The sequence below is a fragment of the Plecotus auritus genome (genome assembly GCF_963455305.1).
Source record: "Plecotus auritus genome assembly, chromosome: 6".
Classification (NCBI taxonomy): domain Eukaryota; kingdom Metazoa; phylum Chordata; class Mammalia; order Chiroptera; family Vespertilionidae; genus Plecotus; species Plecotus auritus.
This window is the reverse complement of record NC_137773.1, coordinates 177226978-177244405: the sequence shown is the minus strand read 5'-3', so window position 1 is coordinate 177244405 and position 17428 is coordinate 177226978. Positions and strand designations below refer to the sequence as shown.

Here is a 17428-nt window from a genome sequence, read left to right as displayed (position 1 = left end):
GGAGAGGCTGTGGGTGAGGAGAGGCTGTGGGTGAGGAGGGGCTGTGGGTGAGGAGAGGCTGTGGGTGAGGAGAGGCTGTGGGTGAGCAGAGGCTGTGGGTGAGCAGAGGCTGTGGGTGAGGAGGGGCTGTGGGTGAGGAGAGGCTGTGGGTGAGCAGGGGCTGTGGGTGAGGAGAGGCTGTGGGTGAGCAGAGGCTGTGGGTGAGGAGGGGCTGTGGGTGAGGAGGGGCTGTGGGTGAGGAGGGGCTGTGGGTGAGGAGGGGCTGTGGGTGAGGAGGGGCTGTGGGTGAGCAGGGGCTGTGGGTGAGGAGGGGCTGTGGGTGAGGAGGGGCTGTGGGTGAGGAGAGGCTGTGGGTGAGGAGGGGCTGTGGGTGAGGAGGGGCTGTGGGTGAGGAGAGGCTGTGGGTGAGGAGAGGCTGTGGGTGAGGAGAGGCTGTGGGTGAGGAGGGGCTGTGGGTGAGGAGGGGCTGTGGGTGAGGAGGGGCTGTGGGTGAGGAGGGGCTGTGGGTGAGCAGGGGCTGTGGGTGAGGAGAGGGTGTGGGTGAGCAGAGGGTGTGGGTGAGCAGGGGCTGTGGGTGAGCAGGGGCTGTGGGTGAGGAGAGGGTGTGGGTGAGCAGAGGGTGTGGGTGAGGAGGGGCTGTGGGTGAGTAGGGGCTGTGGGTGAGGAGAGGGTGTGGGTGAGCAGAGGGTGTGGGTGAGGAGGGGCTGTGGGTGAGGAGAGGCTGTGGGTGAGGAGGGGCTGTGGGTGAGGAGAGGCTGTGGGTGAGGAGGGGCTGTGGGTGAGCAGAGGCTGTGGGTGAGGAGGGGCTGTGGGTGAGGAGAGGCTGTGGGTGAGCAGAGGCTGTGGGTGAGGAGGGGCTGTGGGTGAGCAGGGGCTGTGGGTGAGGAGGGGCTGTGGGTGAGGAGGGGCTGTGGGTGAGGAGAGGCTGTGGGTGAGGAGGGGCTGTGGGTGAGGAGGGGCTGTGGGTGAGGAGAGGCTGTGGGTGAGGAGAGGCTGTGGGTGAGGAGAGGCTGTGGGTGAGGAGAGGCTGTGGGTGAGGAGAGGCTGTGGGTGAGCAGAGGCTGTGGGTGAGGAGGGGCTGTGGGTGAGGAGGGGCTGTGGGTGAGGAGGGGCTGTGGGTGAGGAGGGGCTGTGGGTGAGGAGGGGCTGTGGGTGAGGAGGGGCTGTGGGTGAGGAGAGGCTGTGGGTGAGCAGAGGCTGTGGGTGAGGAGGGGCTGTGGGTGAGCAGGGGCTGTGGGTGAGGAGGGGCTGTGGGTGAGGAGAGGCTGTGGGTGAGCAGAGGCTGTGGGTGAGGAGGGGCTGTGGGTGAGCAGGGGCTGTGGGTGAGGAGGGGCTGTGGGTGAGCAGAGGCTGTGGGTGAGGAGGGGCTGTGGGTGAGGAGGGGCTGTGGGTGAGCAGAGGCTGCGGGTGAGGAGGGGCTGGGCTCCTGTCCTCCTGAGGGGACTCCCCAGCCCCCCAGGTTTTCATCGGGGCCTAGTGGTGGTGGGCTCGGAGCTCAGCTCTGATTTCCAGGACCGCGTGGCCCCAGCAGAGGAAACACGTTCGAGAGCTGTAGCCCAGGCCTCCGCCAGCTTACACCCTGCCACAGCGCCCGACTCCAGCACCGGAGAGCCCTGCTCCCCGCAGGCAAAGGGACTCAGTTCAGGGACCTCATGGGCTGCACGAGGGAGTGACGGGGAAGCCACTGTACAGGACAGGGGTGGGCAAACTTTTTGACTCGAGGGCCACCATGGGTTCTTAAACTGGACCGGAGGGCCGGAACAAAAGCATGGATGGAGTGTTTGTGTGAACTAATATAAATTCAAAGTAAAGGAGCGGAGGGGAGAGCAAGAGAACCGGATAGAACAGCCGGATCTGGCCCGCGGGCCGTAGTTTGCCCACGGCTGGTCCAGGAGGTCCCAGGGCTGCAGACGGACTACACCTGGAGCCGCCCAGGGGTCAGGCCCCTGGGAAAATCCCCCAGGACACTGGGGCCCAGGCGTGAGGGGCGTTTCAGACCAGGCTCCCAGTTCCCATCAGAGCAGATCCGTCGACCCCACACATGCGTCCAGGTGCCAGACAGCAGGGACACCAGCGGGCCCTGCGGAGGGGGTCATCGCTGCTTCCTCGCCCGCGCCCTGCCTGGCCTCCCTCCGGCTTCCCCGGCTCCTGCGTGCCCCCAGCCCCCCTGGCAGCGATGGAGAGAGGTGGGGCGAGGAGCTGGCAGCTCTCCACACTCGGGTGGGAAGGCTGGACTCCCACAGCCCTGGAGAGCCCTCCGCTCATGCCACCCCACCCTGGTGGCAGGCTCGGGCCCGCCATGGCCACCAGCTATCTTCCCCTTGCACAGGCCACCCCTGTGAGGCACCACTCGGGCCACCCCAGCAGGAAGGCAGCCCAGCCTTCTCCAGCCCTGGAAGCCACTCAGAGTCTCCCAGCCCGGCGGTGTGGCCCAGTGGTTGAGCATTGACCTATGAACCAAGAGGTCACCGGTTGATTCCGGGTCAGGGCACATGCCTGGGCTGTGGGCTAGACCCCCAGTAGGGGGCGTGCAGGAGGCAGTGGATCGATGTTTCTATCTCATGGACGTTTCCATCTTTCTATTCCTCGCCCTTCCTCTCTCTCTAAAAACTCAACGGAAGCATTTGTTTCTGAAGACCCTCCTGGACCCCCAGCCCATCTGGGGCCTGGAACTTACCCTCCTTTCCTCACCTCCCTGTGGCCCCGTCAGGAATTTGAAACCCCGAAGCAGTCCCAGCTCCTGACGCTCAGATGGACTTGGAGGTACAAGGGTGTCCCCACCCAGGAGCTGGCACTGGCTGACCCTCGGCCCAGAGACAGGCCCGAAGCGCCACTCGGCTGCGCAGAAATCCTGACCCCCCAGAGCTCTCCTCCACTCCCCTTTTCAGGGACCCCTCTCCTTGCCAAGCTCCCCGCCATCGGAGACCCCCTTCCTCTCTGATCTCCTCTCCCATGAACATGAGCCGCAGAGGCCCCGTGGGAAGCAGCCTCCCCTCCCCCCCCCCCGGGCTTGGTGCTCAGGGGGTCCCTTAGATCCACAGGACAAGGTCAGGGTACGAGGACCCCAAGTCAGAGGGTTGAGACAGTCCTTGCCGACGGGTGTGGGGACCACAGCTGGGGGCAGGGGGGACTCCAGGACATTCCTCACCTCGCTCCCAGCCTCCGAGCAACTCACCTGCCCCTCCTCACAGAGACCAGGGGTCTCCGCGGAGGGGCAGCAGGGGTGCAGTGGGGAATGGCAGAGCCGCCTCCCTGCTGCAGCTCATGGGCCCCTGGCCTTGGCCCCCCTGCACCTGAGCAGCAGAGTCCCCGTGTACGCTTCCCCTGCCTGGCCTCAGGCCCCGCTGGGCCCCCCCACCCCGGGAGTGAGGGTAGAGCACTGGGCACTCCAGTCCCGAGGAGACCCCCACTGCTTCCCCGGAGCGTTCCCTTTCACCCTCACTGAGGATGTTTCCCCTTGACCTCAGAGAGCGCCGGAGAGAGGGAGAGACAGAGAAACATGATGTAGAAGAAACACATCGACGGGTCGCCTCCTGCCCGCGCCCCGACCACGGCCCGGGCCAGGGAGGAGCCTGCATCAGGCTCTATCCACGTGCCCCAAACCCAGAGTTCCATGTGAGAAAGGGCAGAGCTGGAGAGGGGACATACTCCCTTTAGGGTGAACTGGGGTCCCCCAAACTGGCAGGGTAGAGACAACGGGGGTCGTGAGCAAGAGTGGGGACCACCATGATGTAGGTGCTGGGCCATCAGCCCGGCACCCGCTTCCCCCTCAGCATGGAGGCCGCTGCGAGGACACTGTTCTCCCTCGGTGGAGCCGGCCCCCCTGGCCATTGTCGAGTGGCCTTGACGGTATAATAGCCGGCCGGCGGCAGCACCTCGAAGCCGGTGCCTGAACCGGGTGGCGCTGAGGCCTTGTGCTGGCTCGTCTCTCCAGGCTGCAAGGACAAGGCCGGCAGGGCGGGGAGGAGGGACAAGTGTCCGTGCCTGACGGTGCCTGTGGCGGGGGGCAGGGCGGCGCAGGGGGCTGCAGGTGGAGCAGGGAGCCCTGGAGAGGGGCTGAGCCAGGGACGGGCCGGCCATCCTGCTGCTGCAGTGCTGGGTGCTCCTCAGCCCTCTGGGTCCACCAGGAGCGCCCAGGGCCCTGCACCCCGGCTCTGAGTCTCACTACTTCCTGCTCTCCGGAGCCTTCTCAGGGTGCTTCCCAGCCTCAGGCTCTCCCTTCCAGCTCTGCTTCTCACAGCTTCCACTCGGCAGGGCCTTAGCCAGAACGTCCTCCCGCCGACTTCCCTCACCTCCACAGTCACCTTTTAGAAACCATGTCTTTATTGATTTCAGAGAGAGAGGGAGAGAGGGAAACATCAGCGAGAGAGAATCTGATCGGCTGCCTCCTGCACGCTCCACACCGGGGATCGAGCCCGCAACCCCGGCATGTGCCCTTGACCGGAATCAAAGCTGGGACCCTTCAGTCTGAAGGCCGACGCTCTATCCACTGAGCCACACCAGCCAGGGCTGTATTCACCTTTCCACCTAATGCTGTCTTCCATTCCCCCAAAGCCACCTGCTTTTTAAAATGTGTATTTTTTTATTGATTTGAGAGAGAGAGAGAGGGAGAGAGAAACATCAATGGGAGAGAGAAACATCAATCAGCTGCCTCCTGCACACGCCCTGCTGGGGATTGAGCCCGCAACCCCGGGCACGCGTCCCGACCAGGAATTGAACCAGCAACCTCTAGGTGCACGCGATGACGTTCAACCACCTGAGCCACACAGGCCAGGACCATCCGTCTTCTTCTTTCAGAGCATTGGCCAGAACTTATGCTTAAAGTCACTCATTGGCTGGCTCATGGGCCAGCGTCACAGTTGAGTCCCTGCGCCCAGGGGCCAGGCACACAGCAGGAGCTCCATAAGTGCGCAAGGAGCAGCCGCAACGCCCCCTCTGTGGAGGGAGGGGTCAGTGTGCCTGGCCCCCCTGCTACAGCCTGAAGGTTAAGGGTCAGGAACAGAGCCGTGGGCAGCTGGGGCCACCCCTTGGCATGGCATGGGGTTAACTCCCTGGAGGGGTGATGCAGGTCCAGCCCCTCGGGGCCTGCCTGGGGCCGAGGTCACGTGGGCCTGGGTGGCTCTGAGAGGGGCCGAGGCCGGCTGGTGCTCCTGTGCACACGTGGGGACAGTGACAGTTCCGGGGACACGCTGGGCTCCTTGGAGGCGGCGAGGCCCAGGTTCACGTAGGCCCCGGGCAGCTGCACGTAGTGGTCCCCGTGCAGGGCCGCGGCCACCTGCTCCACTTCTCCCGCCAGCGTCCCAAAGGTGGGGCGTGCCGCGGGGTCCGCTGCCCAGCAGCGCTGCATCACTGTGTACCTGCGGGGGTGGGGAGCGTCAGGGGCAGGGCATGCCTGCACCCAGGGACTAGGGCTGCCCACTGTTCCCCCCCTGGCGGGCACGTGGGGATGAGGATGGTGACAGCGCCTAACGCTTAGCTCAGCCCATCAGGGACAGCCCTTCTCATCTTGTGCTGGCTGCTCCCGTCCCGCCTTCCCACCCTGAGAGGCCGAATGCCTTGGAGGTTAAGGGCTTGGGCTCCTGTGCCCTCGCGCCCTGGGCTGTGTGATTTGGGTCAAGTTCCTTCACCTCTCTGTGCCTCTGGATCCTCCTCTGATCCCAAAGCTGTCGGGGAGTAAGGAGACAGGATGCCCGTGGGGGGCCCAGCTCACAGGCTGCAAGGCATCGCCACACAGCCTCCAGGGAGGAAGCCCAGGCCGGTGAAATGGGGGCCGGAAGCCCAGAGACAAGGACGTGTGGGGCGGTAGCAGCAGTGCCTCTGGTTGCCAGGGAAACTGCCCCTTTATCTTGGGAATGTCATCCGTGCCTTCAACGACACTTTAAGTGCCCTACGCACAATACCCTCACATAATCCTCAGACTCTCTAGGGCGGTCCTAGTATCACCCCAATCTACAGATGGGAACACTGAGGCCCAGGGCGGAGGAGGGACTTGCTCTGGGATGCTGTTGCGCTGCCCAGATCACCCTTCATCCTCCCACGGCTGCCGGCTGCTCAAGGCTGCGGTCCCAGTCAGAAAAGAACGGCCTCCCCCGAGGTCACACCCCTCTCCAGGGACAGCTGTGACCGGTGACGGATTAACATCTGGTACCGAGACCTGGCACCCTGATCTTAATTTTGTAAAACTCCGAAGGGCCGTCAGCTCCAGCCGTCCCCGTGGGCGGGCTGCGGCCTCTGTGGATCTGCATCGATGCCCAACTTCTCTGCCTGCCCAGCCCTGCTCCCCCCGCCGCCCCCCCACACCTCCCAATACGCCCCCTGCACATGAATCTCCATCTCAGGGTCTGTTTCAGGGCCTCGCTCCGACCAGACGCATAGGGAAGTGAGTAATCGCAGGCGACCCGGGCGGGCGGGCGTGCAGAGGCCACTCCGCCGCGCTGCCGGGACAGGACCTGCGGCCTGGTGCTGCCGGTCCTCGCCACAAAGGCCTGGGCGCAGCCGAGCGCCCGCCGCTTACGGGGATGAACCTCGGCACCAAACCCATCCCACGGGCCCACAGGCACCAGGACAGCACAGCTGCGCCATGCCTCCGAGAACGAGGATCTGAAACTCGATCCCGTGAAGAAAACATCTGATCGGAGATGCGGAGGGTGTGGGAGCTAATGGAGCCTTTCCTGAGACTAAGGGAGTGGAGAGATGGAAAACAGCCCCCTTGGCAGGGCTGTGGGGAGAGGAGTGCCGGGAAATCAAATCACTGGCCGCAACCCAGACACGAAGATGGGGATGCTGTTACCATGGCAACCATGATATTCTCCCAGCACCCAGCCCTGAATGGGGGCAGAACCGGTCCACAGATGAGGAAACGGAGGCTCAGAGAGGGTCCCTTTCCCGGTCACCAGAGGGTGAGCCCGAGGGAGGCCGGAATGCTGTCTCCCGCCCCCTCCTGGCCTCCGGGGCCCACCTCCCTCCCCTCGCCACCTCCACATACTCACAGAGCATCTGGGCAATACTCAGGCTGCGGCAGGCGACGGCCCTGGGCCAGGAAGTGAGTGAGGTCAAAGGGGTCGATGTGGGGGTACGGCGGGGCACCCCGTGTCAGCAGCTCCCATAGCAGCACACCAAATGACCACTGTGGCGGGGAGGGCGGGTTTGAGGTGATTCAACTCTCAACCCAGGAGGACCCCCAGGTCTTCTACCTCCCAGAGCCCTCTCACTGGAAATGGGGGCTCCATCCCCCCAAACAGAGCCCGTTCCTCAATACCCCACGAGCATCTTCGCTGTCTCCTCCCACCGCCTGCGCCAGGCCGAGGGGGAGCTGGGTGGGGCCAATGAGTCCACAGCCTCCCCCTGCCCAAGAGAGTGCCTGGCTCGGTCACCATCGAAGCCGGAGGGGCAGGGCCGGGTGTCCTCCCAGGACACGGAGGCCACGTGGACTGCGGGGCCGGGGGCCTCACCACATCCGACTTGCTGGTGAAGCGGTAGGTCTGCAGGCTCTCCAGCGCCATCCACTTGACGGGCAGGCGAGCGTGGCGGTGCTGCTGCACGCTGTAGTATTCCTTGTCCAGGACGCCGCGGGTCAGGCCGAAGTCGGCCACCTTGACCGTGAAAGACTCATCCAGCCTGGGAGAGGGGCATCGCACTCAGAACTGCCCCCACCGGGCCCCGATTCCCCCTGTTCCATGTCCTCACAGGGTTTCAGAGCCAGAGTCCCCTCTGAGCCTGAACTGGGCGGACACGTCCGGGGCGCGCAGCACGGGTGGAGCGCGGAACCTTCCCGGCACCTGCCCCCTCGCACCCCCCCACCCCCCGCCACGGCTCCAGCCGCTCACATGCAGTTCCGAGCGGCCAGGTCCCTGTGCACGAACTTCTGCTCGGCCAAGTACTCCATGCCGCGGGCCACCTGCAGGCCGAAGCTGATGAGGTCCTTCACCGTGGGGTTCTGGGGGTACAGGCGGGTCAGGAGGCGAGGGCAGGACGGCTCCCTCCCCACGGCTGCCCCGCTTCCCGACCCAGGGCCGCTGACCCGCCGGGGCGAGCGGATGAACTGGAGCAGGTCCCCGTGGCGCATGTAGGGCAGCAGCACGCGGGGCAGCCCCTCTGGCGGCAGCAGGATGCCCACGAGGGCCAGCACGTGCGGGTGGTGCAGGTCGCGCATGAGCAGCCCCTCTCGCAGGAAGGCCTCCACCTCCTGCACCTCCGTGATGCCTGCGGGGCAGCGAGTCAGGCCGACGGGGCCAGGAGGGGAAGGGGCTCCCGCTCAGGGACGGGGGAGCACAGCAGGGACGGGGACCCGCCCGGCCTCTGCCCCCACTCACGATTCAATGACTTGATGGCACAGTGGATTCGATTCTGGGCCTCGTCTATGTATTCTCCGTGGTAGACAACCCCGAAGTGGCCTGGCGAGGGGCGGTGGTGAGAGGGGCCCACGCCACAGCCTCTCATGGCAACCAGACCCCAGAGCCCCGACTGGCATGGAACGCAAGCAGCAGCTGCACCCCAGCCCAGCCTGCAGCCGCCCAGCCCACAGGATCTGCACCAGAACCCACAAAAGCAAACCAGTTCCTCCTCCGCAGAAGAGCAGCTGGAGGCTCAGAGCCTGCCCGGAACGGAGACCCAGGAAGGTGAGCAGGTGACAGTCCTGCCCAACTGTCCCGAGCCCGTGTCACGTCACAGCCCCCCCCCCCCGGCCTGGCCCCACACCTTTGCCAATGACTCGGTCCGTGTGCGTGACCACGCGCTCATGCGGAATCAGCACATCCTTGACCTCGGCCAGGAGCACAGGGTCCAGATCCCCGAGCTGGATGGACTTGGTCCGAAGCAGCGGGACACAGGACCCGTCCCCGCTGTCTGAGAAGGACGCTGCGTGGACCCGACAGGTGGCATCCAGACCGTCCCCGGCGGGAGATGCTGCTGCGGAGGAGGAGGGGGCGTGAGGGGCTGGAGGGGCAGGGCGCGGGCCCCGGCTGCGGAGGGGCGCCGTCTCACCAGGGCCGTGTCTGTAGTCAGAGCCTGCCCGGAACTGGGACAGAGGCAGGCCTCTGGTGGTTTGGTCCAAAGATGCCAGGTCGTCCAGGTTCGCAGAAGAGGCTGTGGAGGAAGGGCCCTGGTAGGCAGCCTCGCCCGGCCCCTAGAGGCCGACCCCTGCCCAGGAGGTGTGGGCAGCCCCCGGCCTGGGCGGACAGGGGACAGGGACCGGGGGATGCCCTGGCGGCGGCGGCGGCGGCTGAGTCGGCCGGAGGGGGAGCTCACCCAGCTGCTTCCGCCTCCGGTAGTTGAAGACCAGCGCGGTGGCCAGCAGAGTGACGAGCAGGACCAGGGCCAGCAGCACCCCCAGGAGCGTCCTCTGCAGGGGGCCCCCTGGGCCTGGCCGCACCACTCTGCCCAGGACGTGACATTCGCCATCCACGCAGACCTGGGGGAGGTGGCAGTTCAGGCCCAGCCCGCAGACCCCAGCCACGGCTGCTGCGAAGGGCCGGCCGAGCTGCCTACCTGCAGGAGGGCGCCGTCCTTGCCCAGCGGCAGGGCGGGGGGCAGGGGGCAGATGACCACGTCGCCCCGGAACTCGTGCTGGCAGCTCTCGCCGCCCACGGTGACGTTCACGTCCACGCAGTCGGCCACAGCTCCGAGGCCGATGTACTGCGGAGACAGCGTGAGGCCTGGCCGGTGCCCCCTCCCTGGGGCAGGCCTCAGCCCCCACCCTCCCCTAGACCCACCTCCGGCCCCCACACGTACCTCGAACTTAATGGCATGTTCCTCCGGCTTCAGGGGGGCCAGGTCAGTGCTGGGTGGGTGGGGCGGGGGCAGGAAGCGAAAGCCAGGCAGTGTGAAGCCAGCCGCTCCATCCCCCCGGGCACTCAGGTTCCCTGTCACCCACCCCTGGGGGCCTCGGACCACGTACTCGGGCAGGCGGCACCACTGCGTCTCCGGGAGCTGCCCCGCACACTGCCGGGCCCAGGCGAGAGGGTTAGGCAGGCAGCCCGCCCATGGCCACCCCGGTCTCCGCAGCCCAGCGGCAGGGGGGGCGGGGAGCTGGGCTCAGGGGACCGGCTGGCCTTCCTCCCTCCTGGCCGGTGCCCACGTGGCAGCTGCCGGCCCCGCTCACCGGGTTTTCCACGGCCGTCAGCCCGTCGTGGAATGACAGCGCCAGGCGCCACACTGCGGTCAGATGCTGGCCACGGATGGTGACGTGGGAGCCACTGAGGAGGAGAGCAGGCCAGTGGGCTTGGGGTGCTGGGAGGGTGGCTCCCTCGTTCCTGGGAGACCAGAGCGGGAGGAGGTGGCACTTACGTGTAGCCGCAGTTGGGGCTGATGCCCAGCATGACAGGGTCTTCCCGGTAGTGGAAGGTCCAGGAGCCCCGCACCGGGGCGCCCCCCACCTGCAGGCGGACGGGAACGCTGGCCGGGGCGGCACCGGGCGGCGTGATGCATACCAGCTGCCCCTCGCTGACCCTGCAGGAGGGCACTGGGTCAGGGCCCCCTTCCTCCGGGTCTGCCTCCCAGGCCCCTGCTGGTCATCTCCCCACCCGCCCCTCCTCCGCAGGTCTGTCCAAAGACGGGGCGGTCCCAGGAAGACCCCGAGAAGACAGGGAGGGACCAGGCTCCTCACAGCCTTGGCTGGAGGCAGGGGACAGGGGGGTGGTCTCTCTTGCCATCCCCAAACCACCTCGGGGCTACATGGGGCAACAGACCCTCCTCCTGGGCCTGACCGTGTGGCCGAGCCGCTCTCCCTCTGCCCGGACAGGGACCCGAGGCCCAGGGGCGAGGGCTCCCTGGGTGAGGCCCCCGGGGGCCTCCGCGGTCCTGGCCGCCAGCACTCACCCGTCCAGCAGGCACTCGCTCCCATTGACCAGCACAGCCCGGCTGGTGCCTATGCCCAGGCCGTGGCCTTTAAGGGTGAGGCGGGTGCCCCCGGCCTGCGGGCCAAAGAGGGGGTGCACTTCCTTCAGCACTGGCTCCTACGGGGGTGCGGCGGCGGCTTAGCTCGGGGTCGGAGACCGTCCACTCCAAGCCCTCCCCTGCCCAGCGGCCAAGGGCACAGCCAAGTCCAGGCGGCCTCACCATGAAAGAGAAGCCCGGCAGCAGGGAGGCGCCGTCGACCCGGAAGTGCTTGCCCCGTGGCATGTTGGTCACGGTGAGGCTCACGTTGGCAGGCCCAGCTGCCTGCGTGCCCGCGGGCTGCAGCTCACACACAAACTCCTCTATAAAGCCCTTCCAGGACATGGGGCTAGAGCCCGGGGACTCAAGGTCAGCCAGAGGTCACCAGGCCTGGCTGCATGCCCACCGCCGGCTCCAGGGCGGGGGGCTAGCCTTGCCCGCTCCAGGACTCCAGGGGCTCACGGAGGGACAGAGCTGTCTCGGCAGACACACAGCAGCCAGGGCCCCGCAGCTTGCCTCCACCTCCCTGCCCCCCACCCCCCCACCCCCCGCAAAGGCTAGGGCTCAAGGGGAGGGGCCATTGGGTTGCTGTCATCGTGAGGAGAGGACGGGCGGGGGACTGTGGTACCTGGGGTCTGAGCTGTCCTTGGGGAGCAGTCGGCAGGGACTCTGGCCCACGGTGACCTGGTGGGTGCCCTTGGGTACCACACCGTCAGGGTGCAGGTAGAAGTTGGAGCCACACAGGGTCAGCCTGGTGCTGCCCCGCAGGGGTCCACTGTGAGGAGAGAACTGGAGGGGGAGCAGATAGCCTCTGTGGTCCAGGCCCTCAGCCCTGCTGCTTCCCCCCCAACTTCCCTGCCGCACCCCTTGCCCACCCCCCGCTCCCCTCATTCTAAAGTCATTGCTAGTCCCCGACCCCTTTTCTACCTCCAAATCTGCATGTGCCACCTTCTCCGCCAAGAATGCCTTCCTTGAGGACATCCCGGGCCCGAGGAAGGTCACGGTCAAGACCCGCTGCCCCCACCCCAAGCTCAGCTTGCCTCCCCCTGCCCTGTGCCCGGCCAGGCAGGTCGTACCTCGGTAAGCTCAGGTGGGCAGCGGTCCTGCTGCCAGGAGCCGGGACACTCCTCCTGCCGGCCGCACGTGCTCCCGCACCAGCCACAGCCCATGAAGCGCTGTGTCTGCAGACAGCGCCTGCAGGTGAGGAAGTGGCGGCAGCCGGGCCCCCCGATGGGTACCTGGAAGACCTTGGAGTGGCAGAAAGATGGCTGGGGGTGACGGGGGGAGGTGGGGAGGCCTAGGCCCCCTAGAGCCCCTGGTCCCATTGTAGAACAGCGTGGTGAGACCTGGCTGTTAGTGCTCTCTCGCCCCTGCCCCTGCCCCTGCCCCTGCCCCTGCCCCCCGTACCTTGTCCCCAGAGGCAAAGAGCAGGTGGTTCCCAAGGCGACGGACATCCCGTTGCACGGGCTGCTGACTGCTGCTCAGTGAGAAGTTGGAGACGTACAGCAAGTAGCCGAGAGACCTGGCCAGCTCCACCTGGGCCAGGACAGCTGTGAGCAGCATGGGGAGGGGGAGGGCCCAGGGCAAAGGGCTGTGGAGACGGGGGCTTACCTGCAGGATGCGCCCGTCACTCGTGCCCATGTGGGCCACTGTGATGTTGTCCAGGCTGGTCACATGCAGCGCCGTGATCTGCGTCGGTCCTAACAGCCCGTTGAATACGTCCACGCGGGAGAGGCTGCTGCTGGCCAGCAGGGGGAAGTGGTAGCAGCTGCCGTTGGGGCTGGGCGACGTGGGGTCCGGCTGGGGGACCGGGGAAGGCGTCAGGGTTTATCCCCCACAGAGCTTGTCAGGGGCCACAGCAGCCCGAACTCCCACCCTCACCTGGCCTGCCTGGAGAAGACCCAGGCCTGCCACTTACCCTCCCCCCACCCCGGGGGGCTCCCCCTAGGCCTGGCCCTACCCCGTCATGTCCATTCTGACAAGGAGTACTGAGGCTTACAGACCCAACCCCATTCTCTCCTCTTCTTACAGACCACTCCCCACTCCTTACAGGCAGGGGAGCAGGAGGGACTTAAAGCCCCCGGTGGAGCCAGGTGGAAAGCCTGAGCTCTTGACCAGAGTCCTCTCCTGCCCCCTGCTGGTTCTGTTTTGCACTTCAGCAAGCCCTGCCCTTTAGTGGTTTCTCCACCAGCTGAGGGCGCTGAACTCTGGGTTAACTTGTGGGCACAGGTGGCCACATGGTCCTCCTCCCCCAGACTCCAGAGGGCTTCCCGCACTTTCAGCGCTACCTGCCCCTCCTTCAGACGAGCCAGGGTCGGAAGGCCTGGGTGCCAAGCTCGGTCCCAGGAGCTGGAGGTACTAACATCTCCCTGCTCTTACCGGAGGGTGTTTGGGGCTGCACTCAGGGCAGGGTTATGGAGGCTTCTGGGAAATCAGGAAGCCAGGGTGTGAACGCAAGGTGTTTGCTGAGTGCAAAGTGCAGGCAGGGCTCAGTAATCCTAGTTGCCTGGAACCCGGCTAGCTTTGGGGGCACTCAAGGCTGGAGCCCCTGAAGTCTCTCTCCATCAGACCAAGGATGTGGAACCCAGTCATCAGACCTCAGTACTGATCTGGGGGCAAGAGCCGGTGCAGAGCTGGGCCCAGCAACCCCACACGCTGGGTCTGTGGCCTGGTGGGTGAGGACGGGGACTCTGTCCTCACTGAGGAAGGAAACGTGAGGCCCGTTCCCCACCGGAAGTCAGTTAGGTGCTTCCAGCATGACTCAGGGGCAGGTGGGGCCCAGGGGTGGGAAGGGGCCCTGCTCCAGTCGGGCCACACCCCTGCCCGCTTGCTTGGCTTCCCGAGGCTCTGGCCCATGGCTCCGGGGGCCAGGGAGGGCAGCTAGCAGTGCCGAGCCCCCGGGTTCCTGTGGCTAGCCAGGTGAGCAGGGCGGGGGGGGGGAGGGTGCCCTGGAGGGTGCCTACCCAGTCCTGGACAAACATGGTACAAGCTGGTTCACACCCGCCCAGGGCCGGGCCAGCCTGTGGGCAGGGCTGTGCATTAGGCTTCCTAGAGCCGGGCACTGCCAGGCCTTGCTGGGTGTCTTCTGGCCCACTGGCCACTAGCCCAGCAGGGGAGAGGTTCAGACTCCTCAGAGGGAAGAGGAAGAGGGCAGGCAGGGCTGTCAGGCCCAAGCGAGGGAGCCCCAGCCCTGGGGCCTCCTCAGCCTCGATGAACTCAGCTGAGGGCAGTGGGAGGGCTGAAGACCCCCGTCTCATGTATAGCTTCCCCACCTCTGGGCCATAACAGGAGCTGGACAGGAGTCAGCGGGGAATGTCGCAGCAGGGCCAGGGCCACCGGGCAGCCAAAGGCTCCGAGAGCAGTGGGTCACGGCGTGTCACTTGCTGAAAGACCTCTCGTCCAACACCGTTCACCCCGTGTCCCTGGTCTAATCTCTTATCACCTACGGTGGACTGTTTCCATGGCTCTCAGGGATCACTTTGGGTTCTGAGCTCAGCATCTGAAGGAATGTCCTTGTTTGTCTCTGCTCCAGCTCCCCGGCACGGTGGCTGGGGAGGGTCTGCTGGAGGGAGCCCAGAATCCTGCCTGGGCTGGGAGACCCACCTCCTGCCTGGGCTGAGAAGGGGACTCCCTCCGGCAGGGCCCCAACTATCGTGGAAAAGTGTCTGAGCTGTCTGAGAATCCCACGTGCTGACCCGGTTCCACCCAGCCCCGCCTAAGTCTGTACTCCCCAGATGTTTATAGTTGCTTGCACAAGACTAGGGTGAGCCTCCTGGAAGCTACTAGAGCCAAGCCATCTCCCTCCACCCCCATCCCCACCCCCATCCCGGCCTCCTGGGACCTCCCCGGGCCTCCCGCCATCACCCCACCCACCGAGAACAATCAATCCGGATGAGCCCCCCGACTTCCCAGCCCCGGGAAGTTCCAAGGCACAGGAGCTGGGGGTGGGCCCGGCGGGCTCCTGCCCCACCCTCTTTGGAAAGCTGAACAAAACAAGTGCTCCCCGAGAGAAAGGGAAACTATTGGGAGCGAGGAGCCCCTGCGCGTCTGTGCGCATCCGCCTGGGTGCAGGGCCGGGGCTGTGTGTCCCTGCGGGGCGGCGGGCAAACGCGAGGCCATCCGTCTACCGCGAGTTTGGCAATGTGCCTGGCGGAGAGACGGCTAGGATGCAATCCAGCTCTCACAGAACCAGGGACACTGCCTAAGACATCGGAGGCAGGGGGGTGAGAGGGCAGAGCAGAGCCGGGTGGGCACAGAGGCGCCTGGGGCGGCCCTGGCGTGGCTGGCTCCCTCTCCACCCCCTGGCACTGAGGGCTTGGGTGGAAGAGAAAACTCCTCCTCTGGCCTCCGGGCTCGCAGGCCCGCGGGTGGTGGGAGGGAAGCAGCCGGGACTCACCCGCGGGCCGCCGCTCTCCGGTGGGGGGCCCCTGCTCTGCTCACCGGGTTGGGGCACAGAATGGGCGCCTGGAAGAAGTCGAGGCCTCGCCGGAGGCCCTGGGGGGCGCGCGCCTCGCAGCAGCGCTCCACGCCGCGCTCGATGAGCGTGTCCACCAGCTGGATGGGGAAGGCGCAGACCACAGAGCCGGGGCCCGTGCGGCCGCCGCCGCCTCCGCCGGGCCCGAAGGCCCCGAACAGCACCGCCTGGCCCTCGGAGACGCTCAGCTCGCCGGCCAGGCGGCCGCCCACGGGAGCCGTGTGCGCTGCCCGCAGCACCGGGTAGGGCTGCCCGCCCTCGGCCGCCCCGCGGCGCCGGCGCTTGGGCTCGAAGCGGCAGTCCAGGACCAGCTCGCGGTAGTTGCCCACGTCGGTCTGGACGGCGCTGAGCCGGGCCAGGCGCGTGTGCAGGACGCCGGGCGCGGCGGACACGCTGGCCCGCTGCACGGTCAGGAAGTAGACGAAGTCCCCCGCGTGGAAGCTGTACACGTACTCGATGCGGTAGGAGGCCAGGTAGGCGGGCAGCACCGACAGGGCCTGGAAGTTGGGTGCGAACCCCGAGGCGTCGGCCCTGAATCGGCGGATGGACACGGAGCGGGGGCTGAAGCTGGCGGCCACCTCCGGGTCCAGCGAAGACGCCGCGTACAAGTAGGAGGCGCGGCCCTGCTCCACCACGGTCGCCACGGTGCCCAGGGGGCTGGCCACGCAGTCGGGGCAGTCCTCGGGCCGGTTGCGGTCGGCGGAGAAGAGGCAGGCGGGCGGCGCCAGGCGCGGGGCCGGCTCCCCCGGCTCCAGCTCGAGCTGGAAGCAGCGGCCGTGCAGGGTGGAGCCGCAGCTGATGAGCGCGGGCAGCGCCGGGTCCAGCACCAGCACCTTGGCGTCGGTGTCCCCCGGCGGGCCGTGGGGGCCCGGGCCGCAGGCCGCACACGTCTGGCAGCCGGGGTGGCCGGCAGGGCCCGTGGCCAGGCTCTCGAGGGGCTGCAGGTCCGGTCCAAGCATGTGCAGGCGGTTGCGCGTGGCCACGAACACGGCACTTCCGTCCTCGCCGCCCTCGTAGGTGGCCAGCGCCTGCACCGGGCCGCCGGCGGAGAAGCGGGGCACCGAGTACTCCACGTCGAAGTCGCGGGAGGCGGCGTAGGGGATGCGCGGGCACTGCCAGGGGCCCACGGCCGCGGGCACCGCCGGCAGCGGCGGCAGCAGCAGCAGCAGCAGCAGCGACAGGGAGGTCGAGGGCGGCGGGCGCAGCTCCATCGAGGCCGCGCTGGAGTCCGGCGGGGATTCCCGAGGCCAAGGGCCCGGCGGGGCGCTGACTCGTGGGCTGGGACCGGCGTCCAGCGCAGGCCTGGGAGCCCGCGGGCACCAGATCCCCGCCCTGCGCTCCTGCGATACTTCCCCCTCCAGCCCTGCGGCGGATTAAGGCACCTGGAGCCGCGGACACACCCACCCGCCGGCGGCGGAAGGGCCGACTCACCTGCCGCCCGGGCCGCTCCCTGCCGGGCGCGGAGACCTCGCGGGCGGGCGGGCGGGCGGGGCGGGGCGGAGGCGGGGCCTGTGGGAAGCCGGGCCAGCCCCGCCCAGCCGATCTCCGGGCGCTGGGACGTCCGGCTCCGGCTCCCGGGCGCCTTTCTCAGCGGCCTGGGGCTGGGTGCGCAGGGGTGGCCTGGAGCAGATGAGCAGGCCCGAGCCGTCCTATCCCGGACCCGAGGCCCTGGGCCGCAGTGAGGAGGGGGCGGTGAGGTTTCGAGGATCACCTGACTCATTTCTTCTCTTGGTGCCCTTGTTACAGCAACACCTCCCACGCTGGTTCCCGGGCAGGGCCTGGGGACCCCACCGTGTGGGGAAGAGACCAGGAATGTGTGCAGGATCAGAGGAGAGAGGTGAGGGGCCCCCGAGTGACCCCATCCTCTGCGGGCAGGGGCCATCCCTCCTGGCTTGCCCTGGGCTGTCAGCAATAGGATGGGGTCAGAGGGAGGTGGGCTGCACCCTGCCGGCCTGTGGACGGAGGGGTTACACGCTGAGGCCAGGCCGGCTGGCTGGACAGTAGAGTCAGGAGGGGCTGATGTGGAGGCCCAACCCAAGTTCTGGTCCCCTTATCTGTGCCTCAGGGTGTGGACGCTGTAAT

General features: G+C 67.1%; 1 protein-coding gene across 5 annotated transcripts; it reads right to left on the bottom strand.

Annotated features, from left to right (window-relative positions):
• Positions 1-4567: 4567 nt before the first annotated feature.
• On the bottom strand, positions 4568-16743 carry MST1R (macrophage stimulating 1 receptor). 5 transcript variants are annotated; one of them, XM_080672636.1, is made up of 20 exons: positions 15313-16743; positions 12484-12672; positions 12280-12408; positions 11949-12119; positions 11501-11661; positions 11056-11221; positions 10816-10952; positions 10285-10446; positions 10100-10193; positions 9730-9939; positions 9487-9633; positions 9247-9409; positions 8983-9084; positions 8698-8907; positions 8313-8393; positions 8021-8202; positions 7827-7936; positions 7452-7617; positions 6990-7126; positions 4568-5357 (listed from the first exon to the last, which is right to left on the bottom strand). In XM_080672636.1, exons 1-20 carry the CDS (start codon positions 16555-16557, stop codon positions 5102-5104), a joined length of 4218 nt encoding a protein of 1405 aa, XP_080528762.1. In that variant the 5' UTR covers positions 16558-16743; the 3' UTR covers positions 4568-5101. The 5 variants fall into 5 exon arrangements, with proteins under 5 accessions (XP_080528762.1, XP_080528763.1, XP_080528760.1 ...); XM_080672637.1 differs by having other exon boundaries at positions 8698-8904; XM_080672634.1 differs by having other exon boundaries at positions 8698-8904; positions 9487-9939.
• Positions 16744-17428: the final 685 nt, after the last annotated feature.

Excerpts from the sequence above, each read along its gene's own strand:
- MST1R (XM_080672634.1), bottom strand. The coding sequence starts at position 16,557 with ATGGAGCTGCGCCCGCCGCCCTCGACCTCCCTGTCGCTGCTGCTGCTG. Across the intron at positions 11,222-11,500 it reads AAGGACAGCTCAGACCCCAG|CCCCATGTCCTGGAAGGGCT; the intron begins GTACCACAGTCC and ends CCCGGGCTCTAG. Across the intron at positions 8,203-8,312 it reads TGCCATCAAGTCATTGAATC|GCATCACGGAGGTGCAGGAG; the intron begins GTGAGTGGGGGC and ends GCTGCCCCGCAG.